At 33.0% G+C, this 21,316-nt stretch overlaps 1 protein-coding gene across 1 annotated transcript; it reads left to right on the top strand.

Annotated features, from left to right (window-relative positions):
- Nucleotides 1-1,382: 1,382 nt before the first annotated feature.
- On the top strand, nt 1,383-21,078 carry LOC105831764 (mitochondrial substrate carrier family protein U). Its single transcript, XM_012672142.3, has 2 exons — nt 1,383-1,583; nt 20,727-21,078. Exons 1-2 carry the CDS (start codon nt 1,528-1,530, stop codon nt 20,905-20,907), a joined length of 237 nt encoding a protein of 78 aa, XP_012527596.1. The 5' UTR covers nt 1,383-1,527; the 3' UTR covers nt 20,908-21,078.
- The last annotated feature ends 238 nt before the right edge of the window (nt 21,079-21,316 follow it).

Raw genomic sequence — 21,316 nt, 5'->3', positions numbered from 1 at the left:
CAATCGTTGTTTCTTAAATTTTGGAGGACCAATGCTCGCACTTGTTTAAGTTAGATAGGCAGTAGGGCTCCGCGTAAGCCCTACTGCCGGTTCTAGGAGATCTTAAAGAGTTAAAATCCTAAAGTTCTTAAATATATATTTTATAATAAAGATTCATGTAATTTGATTAGTCTATCTTCATCCTTGTGCGAAGTAAATTTACTGTGCTTTTGATTCATTGTTCTATCTTATTTAGTTCTTGAGTTATAACAAATATATGAAAGTTGGATAAAGGTTGTCTTTTATTTATTCGAAAAGATATTTTAGCCTCGCAAATGGATGATTTCAATTTTTATTGTTATAAATTGTTACAAATGTGCATTAACTGGTTCTGCAAAAGGGCCTTTTTTATTAAAGGAACTTGATTTTCTTTGTTTGAAAATGACTAAGTCGCGGCTGCATTTGTTATCTTTAAGAACGTCGCCTGGAACGACTTAAGGGCTTTAGCCACCTGTGTTTATCGCATGGGAATGCTCTGTGTGACTCATGACGGTGGATTAGGATAAATATTTTAGGTGGACCCCTTTACAGAACAGATGGAAAAATTACTAACGTGGGAAAGGGGTTTCTTGGGATGTAACATTAGGCCGAAATGGATTAAACTAAAACCGTATGCAATATTCATACACGTAACTGTCTATCGTAAAGACAAAGTACACAGCAGTGTAATTGACACCGTGGCATTATTGGCAATTAATACACAAATTATATACGTGTTCATTATTTGTATAATTGCACAAATATAATTATAATAAAATATATAACAAATGTATAATTACACGTTACAAAATACGTATATGTCATATTGACAGCTGTCACAAAATTAATCTATTATTTCAAGAATCGTAAGATCTTAAAAAAGGGATGTCTGTTAGATTTTATTAAAAAATGTTTTAAAGACGTTTTTTTCGGTAACATCTTAAAGACATCTCTTTTAAGTTGTCTTTTCGATATTTTAAGAAAAGATGTCTTTGAGAAATTATCAAAAGTTGTCTTAAAGATGTCTTTTTGGCAATGTCTTGAAAAATTCTCTTTTAAGATTCTCTTTCCGATGCTTTTAGACATGCGTGTTGTCGGGGAAGGGGAGACATTCACGAATTAAGAAAGCTCAATATTAGAGCTCCCAGTCCTAATGACGCAAGTTTTAATGTTGCGTTAACACAATGCTATTTCATGCGATATTCATCCGGAAGTCTTTTATGATGATAAATACCGAAGATATCTCTGAAAAATTTCAATGCTGAACACATTAGATTTTATAACAATTAAAATATTGTTATCCTTTCCATTTTTTTTCTTTGCAGCAATAAAAACACTATAATTTTTTATAATTAAATTTCCAGGTGTTATCCAATAATAAGTTCAACAAACTACTTCCAAGCCATTAATCATCATTAATGCAGATTGCTTCGACCAATTGGTTTAACTGGAATTGAAAGAAGAAACAAATATTGTTTATTACATCTAAAATTTATAGACGATAGAAAAATGGTTTATACCAACCTAAGTGGCACCATGATTAAAGGACCTTTTCAGGAAATTAAGTATGTAAAATATTTAGACTTGATATTTAAGGGTACATTTTAGTCTAACCGCACTAAAAATAAGACTTCTTTTGGAATGTTTAAAAAAAACTATAAAACATATAATTCTAATTTTTCACACACTTATTAATACACATGTCAAGATATTAAAAAAAAAATTACCACATTATTTTATTCCAAAATTCCAAGAAATTAATTAAGAGGCACAGCGTTGAAAAAATGAAATCCAAACCGGTTGACACGATATCTCAAGAACTAATAGCTTGAAATAAAGAAACTAAATTTTATTTTAAAGTTTATTTAGGTGGCTATCGCGTAATGTAGAATTATTGAAAAATATTAAAAATTTGCGAATTGACACACGTTTTTAGAAAGTAATGCGAAAAAACGTTTTTTTCGCAAAAACAAAAAATTGGATAAAAAATTTAATTTTTAGTTAAACCTGTTTCTAGCATACGCGATAGCGAGTCTTACAACACCGCAAGAATTTTTTAAATTGATCGATTCGTTTTCCCGAAATCGTGTCAACTCTCCCCAAAAAACAATGTTTCGAGAAAAACATTAAAGTTTAAAGTTTTTTGAAACAAAATGATAATTAAACTATATATCTTTAAACAGCGATTTTTGGTCCATAAAGTAAGTCTCATTGTTGTTTTGAGCATTCCTTTTTAAGCAGAGCTTTAATAAATTATCGTGTTAAAGAAAGAGATAGATTTCACTACGGATAGTGATCTATAATCAATATATATTTAAAACGAATTAAATTTAAGGGATTCTGAACGATGCACAAAGTAAATAATACTTTTAACAAATGTATTTTATTAATTTTACTAAAAACACCTTTAGAATTAAACATCTTTACTTTAAAGAATCATAATTTTTTAGTTTTACACGGCCCTAGTTTCGGATGCAGAATTATAACATATAAACAATTATTTAATGTAGTCAGAAATGTTATAAATTGACATTCAAATAACTTTTATTTGAGCATGACATGTTTCATTTTTTTACAAGGATTATGTTAAGTTTATAAAAGATTGATGCGGAAGAGGCTCAATCATGGCAAACAAAATACATTATGTACAACATAATTAATATAACAATACATAACATACAATAAATTAAAATGTCAGGATAAATATTATGAGCATAATAAAACATAAATACATGAAAATGATGCAAATACATAAGCTGAAATAAATAGAATTAACATAGAAATTTAAAAAAATGCATTCGTATAAAAAATAACCAGATATCTTAACATTCAGAATTCAAATAAATTAAGGGAGATCAAGAAAGTGATCAAGAAAAGAGCTGCGTTATAGTAAGCATTGAATTAACGCAAAATACGTGACTTGAACGAAATGGCCGTTCGTGTGAATAAAACAAAAAGAGCGTACAAGCGTCGTCAAATATGTCCGCCACCAATATCAAATTTCATAAATATTGCTAAGATGACTATGGTGCCAATATCACATTCAATAAATGTGGCTAAGAATTGCTGTGGCGCCATTCACAAATTTCAGTTAAAATGAACAGAAATTAGAACCCTGTTGAAAAGGTGAGATGGAAATCTAGATGGTTATCCACATGTATGTGGATTCTCATGGATTTTAGATGGTTTTGTATAGATTCCATATGGATAACCCTATGGAATCCATACCGTCTAAAATCCATGAGAATCCACATACATGTAGATAACCATCTGGAGTTCCATCTCATCTTTTCAACGGGATATCGTACATATAAAAAATAATCATGGTATAAGGATAATGCTCTGGTACCAGACTTACGTGAGATTCGGGCAGATATGCATAATGGCAAGAAGCGTTTTTCTGCCTGTGTCCAGCTGGGGACACTCTTTCAATTTACCCCTCGAAGGTGATACAGGCTCACACATGCTTATTGCCTTGCGTTTCAAATAGAGTTGAGATGGCTAACAGCAGATGCATGGACTAACAGCCCCTTAAGATTTTTAGGTTCATTAGCCTCTTAATTTTAAGATGGCTCAAGGAGCCAAAACTTTCGATCGTCGAACAATTCGCGACGAATTGATAAATTCTCATATGAGATTGAAGTAGGCTAACAGCCTCCATGTTACTTATGATTCTCACACGATGTTGAAATAGGCTAACAGCTTCAACGTTAATTATACTACACTATTCCACTTCCAAAAATATTTCCCGAGGCGGGAAGGGATCCGATCACATGAAGTCGTACTTGGAGACGCGCATGCATGAACAAGAAGAAACTGGAGACTCCCCACAAACTTCAAAAGTTGAGTCGCGCTCACTCGCACGTCACCACCGATCGCTAGGAAGCGCTTGGCGGATCACCAATACCGCCACACTGTTCTACCACCTTAAAGATGGTCCTAACCCATCATTTCTCAACTTAACATATCGTTTTGCCCCTTAGCCTCTTAATAAATTACCTTCACCCCTTTATCTGCACTTTGAGCGCCGCTCGACTTTTGGCTGTAGAATCGTTAATTCTTTGAATTTCTGTCTGAAAATTTGACAGTGTATTCATGAAATGTTGTAAAATCAAAATATGTAATAAAAAATCGATTTTTTTTATTTTACACTAAAATGTACTCTTAATAAAAAACAATGAAATAATGAGTTTTATATGATATAAAAGTATAATAATATACTGGTCAACAAAAGTGATACATACAAAAATTTGTGTTGGAATTTTGCATAATTTCAGATAAATATAACACCGCGAAAAATTATCACATTTTTATTTTCTAAAAAGCATTTTAAAGCTTGAACTCTCTACTTTCGAATAAATTTTGGCGGTTTTAATTATCTTTTTTTTTACAAAACGGCACAATAATAAAAAAATAAAAATTTTTATACAATTTTCTGCATGGGAAAGGTTCAGTGGCGCACAGTACAATTAGACACGTTGCAATTGCCCACCGTGCTATTAGACACGAAACATTGCGCACCGTTTAATTGGACACCGTTCGATTGGACACAGGCATGGGAGCAATGTAGTTGTAAAAAAAAAAGTGAGAAAATAGTGAGTCAGTTTAAGAAAAGTGAGTAAAAGATAAGTATTTTCCAGAGAATTTGAACATCAAAAATTAATTTTTTTATTATATTACTTATATTTATATAATATATTGCATCTTCTGTAAGAATAAAAATATTGATCTTACAGTACAAGCCAGTGAAAAGCAAAATTTTTATTTCGGGGGAGGGGGAAACAAAAAAGATACAGAGAAGTAATACATAGATACATAACAAGTAGAATTTAACATTTATTTTTAAACTACTTTATTAAATTCAGTTTTAGGTATATTCAAATATAATAAAATTTATTTTTATTATAAAAAACAGAAATTAAAAACTTCGTATTCTTCCAATATAATTACTAAATTAAAATAAAAAACAATACTTTGACTTATTTACATTATATTGCACTACATTTACATCAAGGATGAGATCTCCTAAAAAATAAAATAACTTAAACTTCTTGTTAACTTAAACTCTAAAATTAATCAGGTTTCTCTTTGTTAAAAACATACTAATAGTTAACTTTGTCATTAAATTAAATCACAGATTTTATTTGTACACAGAAAAAAAATGCTGTTGTATCAACTAAATCAGTGTAATTGAAATTAATATTATTGAAGTAACCATCAATATTAATGAACGAAAATCAGCAATAATTGTTTTAATAATTGTGACAGTTGGTTTAGTAATATCAATGTTTTTGGAAAATGTGATTGAATGATCAATATATTTATACATCTCTCAATTATATATTTTTTTATTATAATTGCATATGCAATTAATAGTTTTGTTTATATGTAGTTGAATTCTATGTAATTCATATAATTATGTCTGTTGTCAATTCAACTACGTAAAATAGTAAAAACAAATCAACCGCGAAGTTGAAGGTACTTCAATTGATTTAAATGCATTATTTTCTTAATTTAAATACAATGTATTTAATTTGTATATTTTTTATATATTAGAACAAATCAAGAATTTGTCAGATGTTATGACTCCTTATTGCATTTATGTACAATTATATCTTTAGAAGAAATAGAAATATGTTTATATTAATTACATATAGGCTTGATACAATCAATACATGTAATGATTAAGGGGTTACACCAACCTAGCGGAAAAAAAAATTCGATTTTTTTTTTATTACATTTTCTTGAAGCTTCAAGTTTCGAGAATATATCCTGAAAGTTTTATGTTGATATCTGAAAAAATGCCGAAATTACAGAGAGTTGAGTAAAACGGGATCGAGCGTTCGAGTGATCGAATTGGAGTAATATCAACATAAATCGCCACTGGACGATGATGTGATTAAAGCCATTCGTCCAATATTTGAAAACAACTTTCTAGTGATAATTTACTGGAGAAATGCGTCGGTGGATTTACGCAAAACGTTAACGAAAGTTTGAACAATCTGATTTGGCGCATAGCGCCAAAAGTGCAGCACAGCGGTGCACACGTTGTGCAAATTGCTGCAAATATTGCTGCATACACATTTAATGAAGATGCTGCCGCATATTTATTAATGATAATAAAAGAATTGTGCTGCATATTGCGAAAATCAAGACCGAGCGCGCATCAATGTGGCCGAAGTACGAGCGCAGAAGGCGACGCGCGAAGAAAGGATTGCTCGCTGTCAACAAAAGTCTTCACAAAGCGCTGCTGTTATTGATGTGGAAGGAATCTTATATGGCCCCAGAATTGTCGACTAGAGGTAAAGTGCAAAATTCGGCTATTAACAATAGTAAAACTAAACTTGAAACTTTAAACGCGTTTTTCTCAAAACATGGTTTTCAAAGTCGGTGACCACCAGATCTCAAAAACTAATCGATGGATCGTTTTCAAATTTTTACACAATACTCTCAGAAACATTCTTTTGTCGGTGACGATCTATTTTTTTTTTAATCGGTCTTCATTAAAAATTAAAAAAATGAAAAAGACAAAAATTTTTCGTTTTTTCTTTAATTTTAACTTCAACTCATCGCCATTTTGTAACAAACGATAAAATCGACAATCGGCGATCGTCACCGACAAACCACTACTGTTAACTTAAAAACACCATTTTGTTTTTTTGTTTCAGATGGATCGTTTAGACGGGACAGTGGTCACCGCAAAATGCGTTTTTCCAAACCTCAATGTGTGTCGGCGGCCATATTTCTGCTTTCCGTCGCCATTGTTTAATAAAAAAATTTTTTTTTTATTGTCGAAACATAAGTCAATAATCACCCAAAATTTTATTTAATTCCCACTACCCGTTTAGGAGGAATAAAATATCAAAGTTAGGCCTGTTTTTCGACCGTCTAGGTTGGTGTAACCCCTTAATGTTGTTGTGTATATGTAGATAAAAATATTATTAAATACACGTTTTAATTGCATCAAGTGTATGTGTAATTATTATAAAATCTTTCTATTTCCTGTAAATAAATTAATACATATAATTCAATAATATTGAAGTAAAATATATAATTCAAGTAATGCTGCCAACTCAATTACGTAAAATGATTAAAACAAAGTAACCAAAGAGTTAATGCTATTGTAATTTACACAAATACATTATGATAGAATGAAAATAAGATGCATTTAATGTTTAATATTGTTGAACATTGATTCAAATCATTTACGTATTGTGTCAATAACAAATAGGTTTGTGTAAAATATATTTTATTCTTAGAATGGCATTTTTACTACCCACCGCTATGTGGCGTATTATCTCGTAAACAAAATGCACTGCCTTATGAATAAAAGAGCTCGTCAAGAGCGTGGAAGAAAGCAAGATTTTGCCATCGACATATAATACTAAACTGAAATATGTCAGTCTATAAAGGAGACTGAGGAAGACAGAATTATGAAAACTTTTATTTAAGAGAATTAATGTTTTAATTAAATTAAATTTATTTTAGATAAAGTAGAAAAAACTTATTTAAAAAAAATTAAAATTAATGCAAGCACATTTAGTGTTGAACTAATGCAATATTATTCTTTTATTAAAGCAAATTTTGTTTTTAATTGTGTGTAAAAATGTTTCTAAAACAATCATTTTTTTATTTTCAAGACAAAAATCAACGCTTAATTCAATCATATGTATAAATTATGCAAATATATAACTTATACATTTATTTGTATATTTAATCAAATCAAATATAAGTTGTACATGATTAATATTGAAATACAATTGTAATGTTTACATTTAGCATTATTACATAATTATAAAATATTTAATTCTCAACTTTAAAAATTTATTACACTCTGATATGTATTCACTACAATATTATATGTCATTGATTTATATATATATTTACATAATTCGTTTAATATGCATAATAGAAATTACACCCAATAACAACTGAATTGCATGAATCATTTATTTAGTTGGCAGCCCCCAATTACACCGTTTAATTGAAACAAGTTACTTTTTTATTGATTTTACAGCATTTTTTTTTAGTGTAGGTATTATGTCGTCGGAGTTATCGTTATTTTCCATTTTCTTTGAATCTTTGATTTTAAAAAAGCTAATTATTAAATGCTATTTTTTATTATCAAGTTTCTTTTGAAGTGGCTCAACTTCAGATAACTTTAATTGTTTCCTAATTGACTCTGCGTCTTCAAACATTCCATATGCTACTTTAGCCCCTTGTAAGTCTATCATCCAATGCTTTCTTCAGTCTTTCTCTTGCTTCTTAAAGAAGAATCACTTGCTTCTTTTTCTTGCTTTTCAGTTTTTTTAGCTTCTTTTACTTTATTTTCAAGCTCTTCTATGTCTTGTCTAGCTTTATTCTGTTTCTTTAGAAGTTCTGATCTTATCTGCGCTCCTTCCTCACTGTCTTTTCGTTTCCTCTTTCCTTCTTCAGATTTTTTCTTTTCTTCTAAATATTTTTTATATTTGCTATGTGCAAATTTAGCCGAAATAATTAAATCCTTAGTCATTGGCAACATTTCAGATTTACCATTAAAATACTTTAAACCTGTTTTGATATTTAATTTTGCATTAAGAGTTCTCTCAGTCATTCTAGTTTTATCATTTGTCAAAATATGTGCTGAGACTGAAAAACTCCTTTCAATATCAGAACTACCATAAGATAGAGCAGTTTTTATAACTTTTTGAATATTTGCATATTTTGGTTCACTGAAATTACTTTTTAGATCAAAAATTTGTCTCCAGTAATGATCTATTCGACTACCATCCCATGCAAGAAGATTCTCTCTCTGAAGAATTCTTCATTCATCTAAGAATGTACTTATTGAAATCTGATTTAATGAAAGCATTTTAACTTTTTTTTCTGAACTTAAGACACTTCTGCTTTTTTTTATTTCTGAAAGAAGAAGACAACGGAAATGCTTTGCTGTTGATGAATTTAAAATAGATTTCTTAAGTAAATACAATGTTGCCGCCTTATAATGGTCTTGCGCTGATTTCCGAAATTTGAAAATATCAATTTCTTTAATATGTTGAGAGGACAGTTCACTTTTCGTTAAATCTCCACATCTAATATCTTTAGCCAACAGTAAATTCTCTAGAGTGAAAGGATTATTAGAGTTATATATTTGGTCTAAAGCTTCCTTTTTGCAAAACCTGCCTGCTAAAGTATCGACCAAAGATTTCATTTCGGAATATAATATTTGGATCATAGATTCTTTCTTTTGAAATACACGAGAGAATTTCTCAAAAATTTCAGCACTGTCAATTACAAAAGCAATTTCTGCTCTCATTGTAGGAAACTTTAAACAATTCGTAATTTCAGAATATTTCTTTATTTGTGAAGTTTGAGAAAAAGGCATTTTAGAGGGAATAAATTTCAAAAAATATTCATAAAGAGCGGGCCACTGTTCTAAGACTCTTTTACAAGGGGCATGCAAAGATAACCACCTTGAAGGAACATGCTTCAAAAAATTATGAGCAGGTACATTTAGTGTTCTCTGGATTTCTCTATAATCTTCTAATCTGCTAGGCCAATCATGAAACCAATCATGAAGGTAGATCAAGAAAGAGCCTATGTCAAACCCAAAAGCATCTAATCTTTCTTAAAAGAATTATGGACTATATGTAAATTGCACGTTCCTATATCTATCAAACCTATTCCCTCAATATTCTCTTTCTTTACAGCCTTATTAACTTGACGTATTACAAATTCGATTGGACACCGTTCGATTGCGCACCGTTCGATTGCGCACCGTTCAGTTGCACACCGTTCAATTGCACATCGTTCAATCAAACGCATATTAAATATTCATACATTATGGCTGCGTTTGCAATGTGTACATGGATTAGCGACTTGGACAGGGTGGGTGCGGGAAGGGAGGCCGAAGGCCTCTCTTACACCCCTTCCCCCGTGTGTGCGTGCGTGCGTGCGCGCGCGCGCGCGCGCGCGTGTGTGTGTGTGTGTGTAAAGCATTCATTACACCATGAATTTGCGACTTAAATAGTGTCCAATCGAAAGGTGTCCAATCGAACGGTGTCCAATCGAGCGGTGTCCAATCGAACGATGTCCAATCGAACTGTGTCCAAACGAACTGTGCGCAATTGAACGATGTGCAATTTTTTGTGTCTAATAGCACGGTGGGCAATTGCAAAGTGTCCAATTGTACTGTGTGCAAATGAAGGCCTCTCTTCCTGCGTTACACGTGCTGTAAAAAAATTGCAAAAATTTTCTGTTACTTGCATCTTACAATGAAATCTTTTCTCTTTATTTTGAGTGCAGCGATAAACGACAACTTTAAATAAAGGGAAAAGATCCTACTGTGATGCAAAGTAAGTAACAGAAAGTCTTCGCAATTTTTTCCATAGCAGGTGTAATGGAAAAAAGTTGCATAACAATTTTTTATTTGACGGGTCAAGCTATATCATTACGCCGTTTCGTGAAAAAAGATTAAAGTCACCAAAATTCATTTGAAAGTAGAGAGTTCATGTTTTAAAATGCTTTTTGAAAAATAAAAATGCAATGATTTTCCGCGGTTATGCTTATGTTATTTGAAATATACAAAATTTTGACACAAATTTTCGTATACGCTAATTTTGTTGAACAGTGTACATATAGTCTATAAGATTTTAATATATTTTTTGGTAAAAAAAGAATAGAACAGCAAGAAGGATTTTATTGTATGGGGCAATCATCGGGTTGCGGGGCAAAGGGTAGATACCTTGGAGGGAATTCGAGCCAGACTTAACCCACAGAGCTGCATTCAGAAACAACCTAAGTGTTCTCGGGTATCATTCTATCATTGTTGTTTGTTGAATGTGAGACAAGAGTAGAATGATGCCCAAGAGCACTCGGGTGACATTTCTGAACGCAGCCCTGGGAACTCCGTGGTTGAAAAAGGAACAGGTGATCGAAGGTCTCGGACCTAACCACTAGTCCCCGGTGAGAGATATGGACCGTGGTGAGGTTTGTGAATGAGAATCCGTAGTGGATTCTGCCGTATATTATGGATGAATCTTTTGCTCGTTTTGCGGTTATTTAAGACATAGACTGCGACATTCACATTATTATAAATGGACAAGTTATTTTAAGTGAGTCCCAGATGCGCACAGTAATAAACGGACACAGCAAGCTGAGTGAAACGGACACGGTAACAAACGGACACAGACCAAACGGACACAGTAATAAACGGACACAGTAACAAACGGACACAGTGCGAAATGGACACAGTAACAAACGGACACAGACCAAATGCGCACAGAGCGAAACGGACACAGACCAAATGCGCACAGAGCGAAACGGACACAGACCAAATGCGCACACTGCACATGCGCACAGACCAAATGCATACACGGAAAGTCGCAAACCCATGTGATGCAGTAAATGCTTTGCACGCACACACACACACACACACGGGGGGGCCCCCCTCCTGCACCCACCCCGTCCAAGTCGCTAACTTATGTGGACTTTACTCTGCTTGCAATGTACATGGATTGCATTTGGTCCGTGCGCACGTGCAGTGTGCGCATGTGCAGTGTGCGCATTTGGTCCGTGTGCATTTGGTCCGTGCGCATTTAGTCTGTGTCCGTTTCGCACTGTGTCCGTTTTGCTCTGTGCGCATTTGGTCTGTGTCCGTTTGTTACTGTGTCCGTTTCGCACTGTGTTCGTTTCGCTCTGTGCGCATTTGGTCTGTGTCCGTTTGTTACTGTGTCCGTTTGTTACTGTGTCCGTTTATTACTGTGTCCGTTTGGTCTGTGTCCGTTTGTTACTGTGTCCGTTTCACTCAGCCTGCTGTGTCCGTTTATTACTGTGCGCATCTGGGACGCTCCCGTTATTTTTGCCTGTCTTGCGATTTCGTAGGATAGAGATACGATGTGCGTTGTAAATCAAATCAAAGACGGGCGATTATTTTTTCTATTTTTTTATTTTTAACAAAGTCTCGATATTATTTTTTAACAAAGTCAACAGTAGTGATTTAAAAAATTGCCAATAATGGTTTGCAATAAGTGAGACAATGTTCCAAGACAACGCAATTGGCAGAATTTATTAAAAATACAATGGTTACGACATTTTGGCCCCCGCTTTGGGTTCTTCTCAAGTAAATATAAAATTACAAATAAATTTGTGATTGAGCAAATCATAATTTTAACTGTATTTCAAAAAAATTAAATGTAATAATTAGACGAGAGGTAAAAACAGAATTGACTACCTAAAAAATGTAATGTATCGTAAATATTGTTCGATTTCTTATGTCGGGCAAACTAAGCGTCATTTAGAAAAGCGTATCGAAGAACACATAAATAATATAAAAAAACACGAAAGTTGTCAATCTGTTGTCAGTTTACACGATGCTCTAACAATCACGACTTTAATTGATCGGCACCTCTCGTATTACATACATAACATACAGCGAGAAACACACGCGCAAGAGAGAAATCGCTGAAATGTATCTCACAAAAAAAACTACCAATGCTTTAAAACTTACAAAAAGACACGGAAAATTTAAACCCAATTTACAATAGAGTCATTAAATACACATGAATGTTTGCATTTTACTTGAACCTCGCTATTTTTCTTTTCGTTTTTGATCAGTTTGACGGTTACTGCTCACCAGTAAAGATGTACGTTATTGTTTTTATTATGCTTTTTGAATTAATATCTCTACAAATTATCATCCTTTTGTATTATAATTTGTACACTCCTGTTTTAACGTATCAATACATAAATTTTGCGTTTGTCTTTTATTATATCAATTTATACGTAGAAATTAATTATTTCACTTCATTTTTGTAATTTACAGTTAAAATTATGATTCGTTCATACGAATCACAAATTTATATGTGATTTTACATTTACTTGAAAAGGACCCAAAGCGGGAGCCGAAACATCGTAACCGTTGAATTTTTAATTAATTCTGCCAGTTGCGTCGTCTTGTGAAAATTGTCTCATTTATTATTTTTTAAATTATTCGTTCAAGCTCGGTATACACTTTTGTGCGTCGACCAAGCAGTTGTAAATGAAAAAATACACTTAGGGACAGAAATGTCCTTCACCGATTTTAATGAGCTTGGGATATTTTGTAGAACATGAAAAAATATTAGACCCATATTTTTTTTAGCGGCGTATCTCGACGTTTAAGGGTTGAAACCACCCCTCGAAAATAACACATTTTTTTATTTCTGACGAATATCTTCGAAAATATAAGATTTATGAAAAAATGTTCTATACACAAATTTTTTGGCATTTTCTACTCTTTACAATGGTATATTTACATTTTTCAAAAAATTCACATTTATAATTTACTCTTATCCTCACCACTTTTTTGGCAACATTTTGAAAATTTTGAAAGGACAAAAATTAAAGAACATTAAAAGTCGAATCCATTCAAATAATAACATATGCATGGGTTCCACCATTTCCAATTACACAGGTACACAAAAAAATGGTTGGTTCGGCGGACCGGATTAGTCAATCCTTATGTATTTTGATCCGCTGAATCCGAAACCATGATTAGAATTGCTGAATTGGCGCATTTTTTCCTAACCTCAAAAAAAATTCTTTTTAATGTTGGTCCGGCGGACTAGACTAGTCTATCCTTATGTATTTTGACTCGCTGAATCTAAATCCAAGGTCAAAACTGCTGAATTGGTTCATTTCTTTCTAACCTATAAAAATTTTTTTTGTGTTGGTCCGACGGATCAGACTAGTCTATCCTTATGTATTTTGATCCGCTGAATCCAAATCCAAGGTCATAATTGCTGAATTAGCTCATTTTTTTCCTAACCTCAAAAACACCTTGTAATAGCAGTTTGGTTCACAAATGTATAATCCAGAGCGTGCAGGCTTGCGTAACGACATTACCCGGAAAAAATTCAATACGTATGACAAGTCTGAGCTTCTGTGAATGAATAGCGTAGAAAATTCACTCCCTTTTTCTATTATATCTAACTCTTTTATTCTCGAAGGTTCTGTGCAATGGCTTTCTCTTACGTTTCTTCTCTTTCACAGAGACATCTCGTTTGAGCGTCCAACCGAAATCAGCCATTATGTTTATATCCAACTTGCCTTGATATCAATGCTCCATTTCCTTGATGTCCTGATGAAATCTTTCTTCTTGTTCTTCACTATAATCATCTAGATTTTCTGGGAAGTAGTCGATATAAGAATCCAAGAAATACAATTTAAGATTCATTAAGCAACCTAGTTTTCTATAATTCTCCACCATTTCCGCTACCCTTTCTTTGTAATCTTGACTTTTGTGGTTTCCTAGAAAATTGTCTGTGATACCTTTAAAACTCAGCCATGCTGCTCTTTTGTCTTCATTCATTTTGGTGACAAAATTGTCGTCTCTTGGTATTTTAGATCCATCGAAAATTCCTTCCCGCAATTTGGCATCAGAGATGTTAAAAAATTTTTCTTGTAAATACTGGTAGCCTTTTTTATTCAGAGCTTTCATCTATAATTTCATAAGCCCTAATTTGATATGAAGAAGTGGAAAAAGAATTTTTGAAGGCTTAACTAACGGTTAATTTATGATGTTTTTAGACCCAAATTGCAAAAACGTCCTTGTCGGCCATTCTTTTCTTATGTAATGGTTCGTTCGATCTCTGCTATTCCATTTACATAGAAAGCACGGATTTTTTGTGTAATCTGATTGTTGATCCAATAATATGGTGAGAATTTTCAGAGCAATTTCTTCCTCCATTTTTCCCATTTTCAGGCTCGATGCTTTCTACGAATCGACGTGCGCGCCTTCGTGATCTCCTTCGTTGTCCTTTCGCGTTCAATAGTACTCATCGCTTTAATCGTTCTACGAGAAGTCGTTAAATTCTCGTCTGTATCTATCGTTTGTCAACGTACTGTCCTTGTCGATCACCACGACGAAACTGTAGTTTCGTTACCAACATTTCCAACACAACGCGCAAAAATCATATTACGACATGTCGGTGTTCACGTCATCAGTGTACACGTATCTATTGTTGTTAGATGGGACGGTTTTTCTTGCGCATGCGCGCTATAAAATTAGCACAACCAGTAACGTATGCAAATGCAAAAGATAAGTATTTTCAATTCTGGCGAAATGTAGTAGCAGAAGGTTAAACACAATAATATAGGTAAGTTTAGTTATTATGTTATATATTATTAATATTATTAATTTTATTAATTTTATTATTATTATTTGTGTGGTAATTGTAATTTGTGCATTATGGAATTGTACGATAAATTCATTTTTTTGCGCAATTATTATCGACTGCCGTACGATAGATTCGTTCCCGGTCGCTCTCAATAGTTATCGACTGCATCCATCGATCTATCGCTGGCTCGCGCATCTTCGTAAAACTTTGGTCTGTCTCGCCGCTCATCTAGCTCTTCGGCGCGCGCATCCGCGACTCGCAAGCTCTCTTGTACTAACCACGTCGCAACTCGACACGTGTAAGAAACGCTCCTTTTAATAAATCTTATAAGAAAATTACAAACAAGTTTCGTGGGTTTCAACCTATCAACAAGCACATCAACCAGCTGGCGAAAAATTTATCAACAGGAATCAAATGTTGTTAAAGGAGTTGTTAAAAACCATAGTAGAAATTTTCAAATTTTATAAAAAAGACATGTTTAAGGAATGATTGATTCTTAATTAAATAAAACATTTTATAATATTGGTAATATCAGTATTAGATGTTGTAGATCGGATTTAATAAATCATTCATGAACGATTAAATATATGAAAAATAATTATGTATAAAATAAAAGATCAAAATAAAAGCCTCGATAACGTCAATCGCGTTTGTCGCAATGATAAAGTGACAAAGTTAGAATTTAAAATTGTACATACAAGATTTGTCACTAGGTCGATTTAAGTGCAGCAATATTGTAAAAGATGTATTGGCAAAACGAGAAACGGAAAGATTAGTGGGTATTTTAAAGATATGTAAATTTTCAATTTTTGTAGATGACAGTACAAATATTACAAATACAAAATTCATGTGTGTGCTTGTACGATATTTTTTAATTTTTGATAAAAAAGTAAAAACAAAATTATTAGAATTATTAACGTTAGATGCCACGGATTATAGCGCAAAAACAATTTTTCAAATTTTTAAAACTTTTTTGCAAAAAACCAAAATTCCGATCACAAATATTATTGAAATGGCAAACAATAACGCATCAGTCATGATCAGATGTAACATTTCCTTTTTTTTTTTAATTTAAAATCTGAAGTTCCAAATTTAATATTGTTAAATTGTATTTGCCATTCCTGCACGATAATTGCAAGTAAAGCTTGTGAAAAGTTACCGCAAAATTGTGAAAATTTGATTACAGTTGCCACTTATGTTTCGGACAGTGCAAAACGATGTGCAATTTTAGAAGAATTTCAAGACTTTTAATATTAAAAGAAATAAAATCTTAAAATTGTGTAATATAAGATGGTTAATTTTGCATAAATGTGTTGTAAGATTACTGAACAATTGGGACGTTTTAAAAAGTTATTTTACTTTTGCAACTGTAGAAGATCAATCAAAAACCGCGGAAGATATTTTAGAATTATTAAATAATAATAGTATTAAAGCTTATCTTTTATTTTTAAAATATACATTAAATTATTTTAATACGTTTAATATTTTATTTCAGTCGCGCAAAGTCCTAATTCGTAAATTATATATTAACAGTAATCAGATAGTTAGTCAAATTGCTCAAAACTTTATTATTCCCGAGGCTTTGAATAATATCGCTATTTTAAACGTAGACAATATACAAAATATAAAACATCTGATTGATATACATATATTAGACCAGAGTGTGAAAGCTATTTAACGAGTCAATCTTCTGAATTTGTATAACAAATTAAATTAATTTCCTTTTAACTATGTTCTTTTAATATTTTGGAAAATGTATTACAACAAATGTATATCTATTTTTAGAGAGACTGAACATGTATATATTTTTACCGACTTACTATCCGGTTTTATTTCTTCTTTAACCAGCGCGTTTAATATTTTAAAGCAGTTTACCTTATCTTTCTTCTCCATACTTTCCTGTTTCAGCCTTACGGAAATTATACAATCCCCTTTGTGCCCAGCTTTAAATTCATTATCCTCTTTCTTTGATAGTTGCGGTTCATGTCCCCAAAATAGTGTTGGCTATTTTATTTACATTTGCGTGAATTTTTCAAATCTTTAGGAACACATCGTAACTGCGTACATACTACGCGACTGCATTGCTATCCCCCACTCACGCTACTCACGTGGGCTAAGTGCATATGGAGAGGATAGTTTCCGTTAACGTGGAGTTCACTAACGCGGGGTTCCACTGTAGTATATTCTTTCCTATTATGTGATACATATTGTGATAATTATAAGTTATGTTTATATTTTATTTTAACTATTGTATTTGAACATATTTTATTGTATTTATTAAATATATATTTTATTTTAAAATTATATAGTATTAATCCCAGCAAACACAGAACATAGCAGCAACATTGCGGCAATGTTATAACATTGTAGCAACATCACAGCAATATTACAACATGTTCTGTATTTGCTGGGATAGTATTAAAAGTTTGTACTGTTATTTTCAAGTTAAATAGTATTAGTGAATTAAAAGATTATATTTTTATTTTTGAGCCAAATATTATTTATGTATAAAAGATTGTACTTTTATTTATTTTACTTTTATATTGATATTACTTTTATTTATTTATTTTACGACCCATGAAATGAGATAACGTTCCTTATAGATTCAACAATGTCGACGCGCGATTCGAACCTTCTCTTCTTCGCATCTTGACAAGATAGTACACGTTGACCAAAACAGGATACAAATACCTAGACATCGGCATCGTTGTGAAACCTTCATCGTAGGTGAATATCGTTCTCAGAGATTGTCACGGTAAAGAAATCTCATTCTCTCATTCTCACTTGACGACTGGAAGAAACTAATAGAACTGAAATCTGCGAAATTATCGGCTCTCCGATTCAACGACAATCACTACAAAACAGAATTAATCAGTATTGATAACAATACCCTCCTATGCGTCGGAAGAATAAACAATCTACCGATTCAACGTTTGGAAAATCCCTCGACTCGTTTGGTCTTGTCGCTATTCACTACGTAATTGTTCTGCTCGATCACGATTACTGTATCGATCGCATCGTCAAGGAGATTACCTTGGTCATGATAAACATCGACACAAAAAATTTAAACGCTTCCTGGAAATCAAATACCCCCGTCGACTGTCCGCACGCAATTCGCGAAAGCGAACATTTTGATAGCAACTACATTGTTGATTGCAAACCGACTTCTTGGTTTCGGATTTTACTAAAAAATGTATTATTCACACAAATAAACATATTTTCCCTCTCCCTCGAAACAATTTATTTCGCTTACCCCACCGATATCACAAACAAATTCTTATATATCTTTTGCGCGAATATACATCCGCATACTAATCGGGTTCTAACCTCCGAGGGGAGTGCGAATGCACGGGGGAACGTGTAAGCGCGGGGAGGTGTGTGACGGCAAAGCTATGAGAGTATAGTTCTAATTCACTTTTATCTAATATGAACCGCGAGGTGACGCGCGTGTTAATTATATCTTTCCACCGCACAAATATATATCTCCGCCTATCTTTATTATTCCCAATCCAATTACGGTCAAAAAAATACGAACGAACAGAACACCCTTTTCTTTTTTATGTATATATTTTTGTATACTATATTTTTTCGACATAATGAATACAGTTATTGTGTACAATTATTGCGTACATATGTCACTCGAAAGATTATATTATACATATACATATGCGGTCGATATGAGAATTACATTAATTTTTTTATTCAAATTCGTCGAGCGCGCAGTTTGTCTTCCTTCAGTATTCTCTTCCTGTCATCGTGAAATTCGAAAAATAATTACACAGGCAGACAAAAAAAAAGTGGTCCGGCGGACTAGACTAGTCAATTCTTATGTATTTCGACCCGCTGAATCCAAATCCAAGGTCAGAATTGCAAAGTTAGCTCGCATTTTCTAACCTCAAATAAAAAATTTTTTTTAATGTTGGTCCGGCGGACCAGACTAGTCAATCCTTATGTATCTTGACTCGCTGAATCCAAATTCAAGGTCAGAATTGCTGAATTGGTTTTTTTCCTAACTTCAAAAAACACCTTGTAAAAGTAGTTTGGGTCACAAATGTATAATCCAGAGTGTGCAGGCTTGCGTAACCACATTATCCGAGGAAAATTCAAAACGTATGACAAGTCTAAATTTCTGTGAGTAAATAGCATAGAAAATTCACTCTCTTTTTCTATTATATACAACTCATTCATTCTCGAAGGTTTGGATTAATGAACAAACTGAAACCTGGACGTTACAAGTCTGATGAATGGAGATTATTCATCGATTCTTCTAAGAAAAGCTTGAAAGCAGTGTTGCTGCACAATACTAATGTATATGCCTCCATTTCTGTAGTGCACTGTACTGATAAAAGAAGAGTACACAAACCTGAAAACAATTCTTGAAAAAATTAAATACACAGAACATAGGTGGCAAATTTGTGGGAATCTAAAAATTCTCACCATATTATTGGGTCAACAATTAGGTTACACAAAAAATCCATGCTTTCTATGTGAATGGGATAGTAGAGATCGAACAAACCATTACATAAGAAAAGAATGGCCGTCAAGAACGTCTCTGCAACCTGGGTCTAAAAATATCGTTAGACCCCTCATCGTTAAGAATATTACATTGCATAAAATTCTGCATCTCCATTTGGCATCATATAGAGTCTAACGGGCCGTTCATAACTCACAACTTGTAAATCTCCTTGATTGTATGTTTTATCTCCATGTTCTTGCAAATACGACGTGTCTCAAGTGTTCCATTTTTCGCTATACAACTCGGTACAGCTGTATCCTTATAGTCCGCATTGCCAAAAACGACGCGTTCCATATTTCCGTCAGTAAATCAATCGACGAAGGATAGGCCGATGGACCTACCGCATTCCCTTCACCGATCGTTTCGACATCCATATTTTTCTTCAATATCTAACAAATGATAAAATATTTAATATGATTCACTAGATATCATTAAATTAATTACATACTTTCAATATACTCAACGACAACAAAAACACACGTTTCGCTTACCACTGCAAAATAATACTGATTAGAACACGACGATACCACAAAACAGGAAAAAGAATCGCCCGTCTTTGGTTTGATTTACAACACACACGTATCTCCATTCTACGAAAGCGCAAGACAGAAAAAAATAACTCGTCCATTTATAATAATGTGAACGTCGCAAAACGAGCAAAAGACTCATCCGTGATATGCGGCAGAATCCACTACGGATTCTCATTCATAACCTCTATCACAGGTTGTATCTATTCATGCCTCTCACCGAGGACTAGTGATTAGGTCCGAGACTCCCTTTTATCATACGTTCCATCACCCTCTCCCACCACACCCATCACTGAGCTCCCAGTAGTTTCTAACTCTCCTCTAACAATAAGATCTCTACTCCCCCTCCCCGCAACCCGACGATTGCCCCATTCAATAGAATCCTTCTTGTTTATATACTAAAGAAAAAATATTAGAGCACATAAAAAATATGTGTGTGTGTGTGTGTGTGTGTGTGTGCGTGCGCGCGCGCGCATGTGCGGAGGCGCGAAAATATTAAATAATAATGCTGAATTACAAATGTTTAAGGAAAGACAAGGGAAAACATATATCCAGACAACAACAACAACAACAACAACAACAACAACAGCAGCAGCAGCAGCAGCAGCAGTATCGTCAGCAACAATTATCACGAAAAAATGACAAATATGGTTCTTGGGGACCGATCTTTAAAAACAAAGAAAATTTTATCGATATGCATATATGTTAATCAGTCTTACAAGGCATATCCTTTGTATACGATGTTACATGTAACACGCGCTACTATGGGTTCTGAAACAAAGTGCAAGATATTTTTTGTGCAAAAGCAAAAAATCTTGGCAAATTGTGACTACTAACAAGGGAACCTCACGAACTCGAAAATTCTGATTTTAATAAAACTTGGCATAAATGTAGAGAGGATAAATACATGAATTTAGATATTTTTACTTGGTGCTTATAAACGGTTTAAAGAGTTGAAACCACCCTTCAAAAATTGAGGGTTTTTGCCTTTTCTCGATATATCTCGTAAACTAAACAAAGTATCAAAATATGTTTTATATAAAAGTTTTACAGCATAAATACTTCTATTTAACTATGCTGTTTATTTTTTGAAAAAAAAATTTTTTTTTAAATTTACC

The sequence above is a fragment of the Monomorium pharaonis genome, chromosome 1 (assembly GCF_013373865.1).
Source record: "Monomorium pharaonis isolate MP-MQ-018 chromosome 1, ASM1337386v2, whole genome shotgun sequence".
Taxonomy (NCBI): domain Eukaryota; kingdom Metazoa; phylum Arthropoda; class Insecta; order Hymenoptera; family Formicidae; genus Monomorium; species Monomorium pharaonis.
This window is presented reverse-complemented; position numbering and strand designations above follow the sequence as displayed.

What these genes read in the sequence shown, in the direction of transcription:
- LOC105831764 (XM_012672142.3), top strand. Translation starts at nt 1,528, where the DNA reads ATGGTTTATACCAACCTAAGTGGCACCATGATTAAAGGACCTTTTCAG. An exon ending in GGACCTTTTCAGGAAATTAA is followed by an intron (nt 1,584 to 20,726) that starts GTATGTAAAATA and finishes CAAATGTTTAAG; the next exon opens with GAAAGACAAGGGAAAACATA.